Raw genomic sequence first — 10,435 nt, 5'->3', positions numbered from 1 at the left:
TTTAGTCTCAAGAAATGTAAATGTAATCAGAAACTACATGCTTTAACATTTTGTTTTTGTTCAAAGTTTAAATATTTTTTGTTTTAATAAATAGGCCTCAATGATCAAATGTTTTGATGTTGCATTTATAAATATTGTGTGTGAACTACTTTATATGTTTATTGAATATATGATTTGAAGTTTTTCCCAAAAATTATTTAGCTTTTATGTTGTTGTTTTTGCTGTTTTTTTTATTTTTTTTACTTTTTAATGATCCAAAAAATAATCTGAACTGTGACCCTAAAGCCCTTACACTGTGAAGGTAAACGCTCGAAACTTTGTTTGCATGATTTTAGGACGAAAAACATTTTGTTTGTTATAAATATTTAAGTTTGTTCAGTTTCTGAAGTTGTCCTTGTTTGCTGTTGTAAAAGTGTCTTAATGTGAACGCAAAAGTAAATATTACTGAAATGAACCCAAAATATAACAAGTGGACCTTTGTATGAAGGCTGTTTTTATAACTGGACCCATGGAAATTTTTATTGGTTAGCCCTGCTCTAAAGATACAATAACTCCTTAGGAAGAACTATAAGCAGTTGAATTGTGGGTAATTTGACTTTGATATCATTTGTGAATAAATAGTGGCACAGTGAAAGTGGTCACCAGTTGTTCAGCTGAGGATGTCTTTGTCCATTACTGAGAACCAGACTGATGTACGTGTTCAAGATTTTCAACAAACGAAGGAATGGTTAAAGGGATGCAAACGTCCAGCATGCTGTTTGCTGCATTTCCCTCAGTGTTGGAGGTCAGAGCAGCTGTTGCATATCTGCTGCCTCTGAACATGTCCTGTTGAATTGATGTGGAAACAACACATGTTGGGTGATGCTGGTCTGCATGAGCCACAAGCAATAACAAGCAAACATCAGGATGTGGAATACGAACAGGATCCAGTCCGGTGGCAGTAACTCTATGATGAAAATATCAGATGTTGGTTTAAAAAAAGGATTAAATTGAAAGACATATCAAAATAAAGAATGAACTGAACTGGAGTTCTCATCTGTCTTTCAGCCGGATACCAGGCAGCAGAGGCCGGGGAAGCGCCTCTTCCTCTGTCTGATGAGCAGGTGTGGAGTCAGGTTTAGCAAACTGCTGACATCTGCAAAAAACCCAGAATCAAGAATGAGAACACAGCTCTGACTCAAGGTGGTCTGATCACTTTATCTTCACTTCCTTGAAGGACATAAAGATGCAACAAGTCTAGCCTGCTGAAGCCAGCTGGACACGCTCACTATCTCCAACAAGGAGTTAAATCAGGTTTGTCAAACATACGGCCCAGTAATGAAGAGAAAAAAATATCAGGATGTTGGAAAAAAAAGCAATTGTGGAAAAAAAGCAATTCCAGTGGCGAGTTATAGTTATTTGAATAAACAACTGCAATACAAAATTCTGCCGCTAGGGGAAGCAAAGGAAACGAAATACCGTCATAACAAGAGATCAAGAAATAAATAGCATTTCTTTGCAAGCGCATGGCACGGCACGTCTGGGTCAGATGCAGTTGGGTTCCCTGCCAGCTTCACTGCTATTAAGTTGCTATAAAAATGATCAGGTGTGACACCACAATTAGCAAAATGTCGTTGTCAAATAGATAATAATAATAATAGCTCTGATAATAATAAGTTATTAGGGATTATGTTGTTTGAGGCATTTTTTCCAACTGAAAAAAAAAAAACAAAAAAAAACATAAACAAGAGATAGGCGAGACTAACACCTTCATGCTCTTATGTTGTTTGTCCTTTTCAGTCACTGACACTAAACTGGAAGCTGTGAACTTCACTAACTCAGAAGCACTGAGAGCTCCCACAGTTGACCTGGCAAACTCACTGACCTTGGTTTTTCAGTGGCAGTGGCATCGTCTCCCTGAGTTTGCTGAGTAAGTTCCTCATCTCTCTCATGTCTCTGTCAACAGAAAGCATGAGGCTGGGATTATAATCGGTTAAAGATCTGCGCATGAAAAGGTGAAACTTAGAACCAGGAAGAAGAAGAGGAAACATGAAGACATCACACACCTCTCTATGTTTTCAATGTCCGTTCCCACCAGCCACTGCTCCTGAGGGAAGTCAATGGGAGACGAGGATCTGTCCTCTAGGATGGGAATGTCTGAGCTTTCATCCACCCTAAAATCCATCTTTGGCTCAGAGTCTGTTCCTGCAGGGGGAGAAAGATAGCAGCACTGAGGGGGGATGAAAAAACAGAAACACATGACAGTGACTGCTGGTAATGACTGATCAGTCCCATCCTTCTTCTCACGCTGCAAGCATCTGCATATGCCCTAAATTCAAACCCCAACCCGTTCCTACAAATGAACTTATCAAAACCAAATACCAATGCGTTCCAGTTCTTCAAGCTCTCTTCCTCCCCCTTGTGTTTGAACAGAGGCTGCACATCTTCTCACTTCACTCACTGAAACCCAGTAAACTGCAGGAGTCTTCTTACAATTGCTGCTTTTCAGAATCATCAGTGTGGCAAAGTTTCCAAACACAATCATGAAATATCTCCAATATCAAGGTTTATGTTGGCGTCATCTTCACTCTTCTGTTTCTGTCAGAGGGTCAGAATGCATCTGACTTTAGAAAGAAACTCTTTAAATTATTTATAAGTCTTAAAGAAATAAAAAGAAAAGATGTGAGTGGAAGCTGAAGTTTTTAAAACATCAAAAGATTAAAGGATGAAATAATAGCTTAAATTTTTTCTTAACCCTCTAACACCTGAGAAGCTTAAACACAAAATCTTTAAAATACTGTAACTAGCAGATTCTGCTGGAATTATGCTGTTTGTGTTAACAATTAAAAAAATTACAGTAAATCAAAAAACATAAACACTGAAGCTCCCGTGTTAAAGGGTTAATTAGAGCTAAATAAAGTAAAGTGAACAAAACCAGATGAGTGATAGTTAATGCAGTTAAAGCGAACAGATTAAACAGATCCCAAGTGTATAGGATATAAGTAGATTACCACTCACACGAATGAAACAAAACATCTGCAACTCTGTGTCTGAATTAGCTCGATAAATTTAATTTCATAAGTAAAATGACAAATCAAACTAGAAAATTTGCATTTACTGCGGAAATACGTTTGATTCCAGAATTGCAGAAGGTGGTTGCTTTAATTGCTTCATTGCATAACCTTTAGCCGAATAAGCTGAAATGAATTAAAAGGATAAAGGTTGAATAAGTTACGATGCTTATTTGCATACATTTTAAAGCTATAAGTAAGACCTCAGTAAATCCCAAACTAACAAAAACAGCTAGGATACTGCTAAAAAAAATTAGCTATAGGCTTAATTAGCTTGGAAAAACCTTGGTAGATGAGCATTTAACCAAAAAACATCTAGCATCATGCTAAAATATTAGCAAAACTCAAAATTACCTTAAAAACATCAGTAAACGCAAAATTAGCCAAAACAGCTAGCATATTGCTGATATGTTTGCTATAAGGCAAATTAGTTTGATCAATGCCAATTTTGCTAAAAACAGCTAGCATGTTGCTGAAAAAATAGATGATGATGTCAAATTAGTCTAAAAAGAAGCATAGTTTGAACATATGTGGTTCAATACCAACTTAGCAGAAAAAAATGCTAGCATATTGGTAAATATTAGCAGAATCTCTAAGTATGTTATAAATCTTCACTGGATGCCAAATTAGCCTTGCTTATGTTGCTATGAGTGAAAGAAGACAAAGGTTTGTAATCGCATGAAGTGTGATTTACTAGCCTGAATGATTATGTCCATAGAGCTCATTTACAATTTATATACATTTAAATATACAGTGAATATTCTAAAAATAACTTGAAACTTGTGGACAGAATGACTTCTTTAAGTCCCTTGTCCAAGGTTATCTGTTCTTTCTGTTCTTCTGTAAGAGCAATCAAAGCATCACACTTCTCATTTTAATGTCTGACAGCAATGTGCATGTCATGAGATCTGCAGCATTATCAGAATCAGTTAGACTAATAATGTGGAAGAGTGCAGGACACTCAGTACAATCACATGTAAAGCCCTTAAGTTCTGGTTATCCATTTAAACTGGAAGAAACAACAATGTCATTTCTGGAAGTAGACCATTAACTTAAGGTTCAGCAGACTAACAAGATTAATTTTTTAAACTCCCATAATGCATTCCTCCAGTAGATATGATCATTACAATTTCTTCAAAAAGCATGACAAGCTCATGAAGGCTATAGACAGAAAATAGACAGAAAATCCTCCATGTACTGCATGACATGTAAATAAGTGTAAAATGTTGAAAGAAATGCAGAAATGTGTTTAAAAATCTTGTTTAAATGATGAATATGTGCAAATGTGAATGAATCTCTGAGACTAATCCATTGGAAGTGTTAGAATGAATCAGGAAGACATCAAAGGCTTTGACAGGCAGGTGTTTACAAACATTGGCCTACGCACCTGCAGCTCGTTAACTATCAACCCTCAGAGCAGGAACTGTGAGGAGACCACAGAATCAATGCATTTCAATGAGGGTTACTACCTCCAAACAAATGTTCATATCTTCAAAAGTCTTTCACTTATCAAAAATGTTGAACCCTTGTGAGAACCACAAGGCTTTGGGCCATTATGTGTGAAAGTTTCATGTTTGTAAGTTCAATTGTGTTCTCACAATGACAAGTTAAAAACATCAAAGGGTTTCAGAAAAGCCGAAAAATTTAATATGGCAGGGTATAGGACAGATGACGCAACTTCATGTCATTCTATGCAATTTAGCGGCAAAAGTAAATGCACTATAGATTTGAGCCTTTGAATCTAGAAGAATTTTGATGCGAGTTGCTGAAAAAATTATGACTCTGCGACTAACGGTTGCTGAGTTACACCAGTTTATCATATTTTTTTTTTTCTTTAAAAACCAGCTCTCCTCACTCTGAGTGATGACGTCATCCAATCTAGATCCCTCTCAAATCTTTAACAATATCCAGAATTGCCTGACTTCAAACACCTGTAGTTCAAAAACTATAAGACATATCCAAAAACAAAGTAATACCTGTATAGTTCCATTTCCAACTACATTTTAAAGTTTGAATGGTGTTTCTAGCTGAAAAATTGTAGGAGAAGATACATTTTAAAAACAGTGAAAAACTTTTTAAGAAAAGCAGACTTTCATTATATTTTATTTTTAAACAACTTAAATTATTTTAAAAATTATTGGAAAACAGCTATAAAGTCCACAAATAGCAGAAGTGCAGAAATGCATGTTAAAATTTTTGAAATAGCATAAAGTATGCAGAAGTTACAAATGCAGAAAGTTTAGAGTTCCAAAAAAGCTTTTCCATTCATTTTTATGGCATAATTTGCAGAAAAACTATATGATGCAGAATAAATGTTTAAAGAGAGCACCCATCTCCCCAATAAGCTTAACATTTTGATACTTGAATGGCAGAAATCGCATAAAGTATGCAGGAGATATGGATCGCCAAAAAACGTACGGAAGAATAATAATATGATTTTTATTTTTTTATTTTTAAAACATCAGTTTAATTATAGATCATTCAAAAGAGGGATACATGGATTTTAACACTCAGAAAGTAGCAAAACACAGCTCACCATCAAACGGAACAAAGAACATCCTTAAAGCACCACAATTTTTTAAAACAGGATAAATGATTAGACAGTCTGAAGAATGAAATCTCTAACTTCAGCCTGAAGCGGATATTCTTGCGTAGAACTAAAACCACATCAGCAATCTGTTCACTTGCAAGTTTTTGCTTCCTGCTGACGTGAACTGTAAGTTTGGCTTCACCAATAAGAAAATTCAACAGTAGCCACTTCTCTTTGGTGTCTTTCTTGTACCCTGATCCATGAATAAAACAATGCCTTGAAAAAACCACATCAAAAAGAGCAAACACAGATGTTAAAAGAGTGAAGAAGTCTGAAAGCCTCTCACACTCACTAAAAAAATGAAAAATCGTCTCCCTCAAGTTACAAAAAGGGCAGCGGTCAGAGACAGTGGGGTTGAGAACACAGATAAAAGAGTTAGAAGTTATAGCACCATGTAGGATCCACCACTGGAGATCTCCAGATCTCCTCCTCATAGGAGCTTTGTAGAGAAATCTCCAATGCGGTCCAGCCTCTCCTCCACTGAAACGATCAGTCCACGCACAGGGAAGACGGTTCTGCAGCTTCGTCCTGTTCAAAACCTTCACACAGTTCAATTCAATTCAATTCAATTCAATTTTATTTATATAGCCCAATATCACAAATTCAATTTGCCTCATTGGGCTTCATGCCTGTAGTTTTTACAGATGCACAGATGGAGTCATAAAATATGCACAATAGGTAAAAACTAAACAGACTATAAAGAACGGTCATCCCTGTCCTTAGACCCTCCCTCGCGGTAAGGAAAAACTCCTAAAAAAACCTGAGTCAGGAAAAAAAGAAGAAACCTTAGGGATTCCCACATGAGGGAGAGATCCCATCCCAGGACGGACAGGCGATACCAGAACGGTTAAAGAAAAGTTAGCTGCTAAAACTGCATATATGAGTAGAGTTCATTCATATAGAGCTGAGGGACGAGTGATGATTAAGTCCATAGTCCAGATGAAGCAGAACTGCAGTCCACGACCAGGAGCAGGAGGACAGACGACCCACCAGGAATCACTCCCACTCAGAGATGCAGGATGGTGTCGGGGCTTCATCCAGATGGGCGGGGCTTCGTCAGGATCACCAACAAGTCTCCCGGAAACTGCAATCTCTCCCGGTCTCCCACAGGGGAGTCGGAAAGAAGGAAAAACATGTGAATTATACTGCACCACCAACAAAGGCATACAATTAGAAGTAAATAAAAAAGTAGAGGAGAGGAGAAGTAGATGGAAAAGAGGACAGAGCCCCAGTGCACCATACTTTCCCCAGCTTCTAACTTCTAGCAGCCTTCTATGTTATTATGTAGAGAATATACATATTTCATAATTTATATTTCAAGCATATATTGGAGAAGTATGTGATTATAATAATTATTTCCCCAAACTTCAGAACAGTATGGGAGCAATATGTTAATTATTCTATGATTACTGGCTAGTCTGGCAGAACGCCTGTCCAAATAGGAATGTTTTAAGGCTAGTTTTGAAGGTAGAAACTGTGCTGGCCTCTCTGACATGAGCTGGGAGCTTATTCCATAGAACAGGAGCTTGATAGCTGAAGGTTCTACCTCCAACTGTACTTTTAGAAATTCTAGGAACTACAAGCAGTCCTGCATTCTGTGAGCGAAGTGTTCTGATTGGCTGGTAAGGAACTACGAGATCTCTAATATAGGATGGGGCCACACCATTCAGAGCCTTATATGTTGATGTACAACGTCTTCCTGTCAGCACAGTGAAGTGTCAAGCTGTTGGGGTTGAAGGGCTGAAGTAGCTGTCCATCATGACCACCCAGATCCGGGCTCAGCCACACCTCCGGATAGAGTCCATCACACATAAGCGCAGTGGTCCCGCTGCAGTGTTGGACCAAGAGTCTCTTCTCCCTCGCATCCAGCCATCCTCTCCAGCGGTCCAGGAGACGATGTGCCATCCTGGCAGACTGGAGACCCAGTGCAGCGCACAGAGAGGAGGCGTCCATCAGTTCAGTTCCTGCTGCAGTCACCAACTGATCCAGAGTCACAACTCCAGACTTGCGAAAGGTCAACGGGGTTCGTGTCATCATGAATGTCGAACCGCGATCTAAAGATCAAAGGCTCTTTTAAGAGCCAAAATGGAGAGGGAAGAGTGATTTCGTTTTACTACATTAAAAAGGTGCCAAAACTTAAAAACACCCTGATAGAACGGAGGCAACCCACGTACATTTAAAAACTTAGTATTCATTAAAAACAGAGCATCATCTAACCCCAGACCATTCACACGCTTAAAGATGCAACTAGCCAACTCCCTCCACATCAGATCAGTTGGGCCAGTCAAAAACCTCTGCAGGGACTGGATCCTGAAAGTGGCAGTCCTACTACGCAGGTGCACCAGGCCCTGTCCTCCGTCCTCCCTTGTGGCACCAAGTGTAGACCGTCCCAAAAAAATTGACAAGCTTGGACTGAAGCTGAGACAGTAACCCGGAAGGGGGGTCCAGACACATCAATCGGTGCCAAACCAGGGAAGCAACAAGGTTGTTGATAACCAAAACCCTCCTCCTAAAAGACATTTGGGGGAGCAACCATGGCCACTTATTCATCTTCCCCTCCTGTTTGTCAACAACATCTTCCCAGTTTTTTTTCACCATGGTAGGACTACCCAGAAAAAACCCCAGGTACTTTAAACCCTCACTCTTCCACATCACATTTGAGGGGAGAGTCGGAAGACCTTCCTATCACCTCCCCATGGCAAGTGCGTCAGTCTTGTGCCAATTAACTCTGGCACAGGATAATGTGGAAAAAGCATAAATTATATCCACCAAGACATCCACATCAGCCTGGTGTTTGACAAAAATAATAGCATCATCAGCATAAGCTGACAAACCTATATTACTATCAAAACCCGGCAAACACAAACCGTCCAGACTCTCACGAATCTTATGGAGGAGGTTGCTCCAGGTAGAGAGCGTAGAGCATACCGGACAGAGCACAGCTCTACCCATACCTCTACCCACTCTAAAAGGAGCACACAGACTGCCGTTCACCTTCTGTGCACTCTCAGCTTCAGCGTAGAAAACCCACGCTGAACCCAAACTTCTCCATGACTTTCCAAAGGAAGCCGTGTTCAACGCGGTCAAAAGCTTTTTCTTGATCTAGAGAAATCCGACCTGAATGCCCCCCCAAAAGCTCAGAGACCTCCAAAACATCTCCAATTAAAAAAACATTATCGAAAATGAGCCGTCCCCGGACACAGTAGGTCTGGTCCCTGTGGATGACCTGCTCCATAGCATCCCTCAGCCAAATGGAGAAGGCCCTGGACAAAATCTTGTAATCCACACACAGCAGAGAAACAGGCCGCCAGTTCTTAATTTCTCGTAGATTTCCTTTTTTTGGCAGGAGAGCAACAACAGCTCTACAACAGGACGTCAGCAAATAGCCAGAAGACAGACAGTCATTGAACACCTCCAAGATGTCAGGAGCGAGAATGTCCTAGAAAGCCTTATAGAACTCTACCAAGAGGCCGTCGATCCCAGGAGCCTTCCGACCCTTCATACTCTGAAGGTCTGCATGTAGTTCAGGAAGTTGCAGAGGCCGATCCAAGTTCATCTCCTCAGAGACTTGAGGCAGACCACTGCAGAAGTCCTCCAACAGGCTGTCATCACCATCGCACTCACTGGAGTAGAGCGAAGAGTAAAAGTCTACAGCCCTCTGTCTGATCTGTTCAGGTCCAAACAGCTCCTCTCCTGAGTCAACCAACAAGGAATGCATCACCTTCTTCTGTCCATGCCTCTTCTCCAAACCAAAAAAGAAGCTAGAGGGAGCATCCATCTCAGATACATCCTGAAATCGGGACCTGGCCAGTGGCCCCTGAACTCTAGAGTCCAGCAGGCGTTCCAAGGTCAACTTTTTTTTATTTTAGGAGGTCAATATATCCTCTATTGTCATTGGATTCACTTAAAGATTCCAAACCCACAATATCGGTCTCCAAGTCTTTAATAAACCAACAGTAATCACGCGGAGCATTGAGAGTGTACTGCTGGCACAAAAGCTTAATTTCACTCTTAACACAGTCCCACCATTGCCTAAGAGAACTAAAATCATTCTTTCTTTGTCTAAAAAGATTCCAAAAAACCCTAAAAACATATTTAAACCAACATCAAGTGACAAGACAGAGTTAAAATACCAATACAAAAGACCAAGTATATTTCCAGCAATCTGCATGCATCCTTCTCCACACATCCATCAGGCCATGAGAGCAGACCAGCTGCCTCAGCACGTGCAGTGAGGCTGGATGAGGCTCTGTATGGTTGCGGTCCAAAAACTCAGACTGTGCAATCAAACCCCCCCGAATAAAAAATCGTCCGAACTACAGCTATCAAATTTTTCATTCAGTAGTACAAAAAAACTCTTCCTCTCAACCAGGGCCAGATCTAGCCAGCCCCTATTGGGGGTGCAAACAGAATATCGGGGGGGGCAAGTTTAGGGATACAAAATGGTTCCGGTGTAAAATCCAAGCCTATAAAAAGCCCCAATCTGATGAAAATCCTGTTTTTAAAGTTTTTAACATGTCTGTGTGTCATTTCTCTTCCAAAAGTGAACAAATGTAATAAGCAATCATTTTGTTTTTGCATTTCTGAGTATTCATTTTAAATCTCAGTCAATCACACTTTTTGAATGAATGATCTTCTTTCCATCAACAGCTCTGCTGCACATGCACTAAACCCTCATCTGTTCCTCTAGCGCAGGGGTCTCAAACACGCGGCCCGCGGGCCATCTGCAGCCCGCAGGATGATGATTTGCGGCCCCCGTCTTCATATGAAAGATTACTGTTAGTGCGGCCCGCAA

General features: G+C 40.0%; 1 protein-coding gene across 1 annotated transcript in view; it reads right to left on the bottom strand.

Annotated features, from left to right (window-relative positions):
* Window positions 1-224: 224 nt before the first annotated feature.
* The window catches only part of rgs7bpb (regulator of G protein signaling 7 binding protein b), a 59,867-nt gene continuing 49,656 nt past the window's right edge, over window positions 225-10,435 (bottom strand). Inside the window, exons 4-7 of the mRNA XM_024262675.2 lie at window positions 2,046-2,184; window positions 1,865-1,935; window positions 1,025-1,135; window positions 225-946 (exon numbers count right to left, since the gene is read on the bottom strand). Of these exons, the coding sequence (XP_024118443.1) occupies window positions 1,044-1,135; window positions 1,865-1,935; window positions 2,046-2,184 (302 nt within the window). The 3' untranslated portion in view covers window positions 225-946; window positions 1,025-1,043. The remainder of the gene's footprint in view (window positions 947-1,024; window positions 1,136-1,864; window positions 1,936-2,045; window positions 2,185-10,435) is intronic.

The sequence above is a fragment of the Oryzias melastigma genome, linkage group LG12, assembly GCF_002922805.2.
Source record: "Oryzias melastigma strain HK-1 linkage group LG12, ASM292280v2, whole genome shotgun sequence".
NCBI lineage: Eukaryota > Metazoa > Chordata > Actinopteri > Beloniformes > Adrianichthyidae > Oryzias > Oryzias melastigma.
The sequence above is the reverse complement of the archived record's forward strand: the minus strand, read 5'-3'. Positions and strand labels throughout refer to the sequence as shown.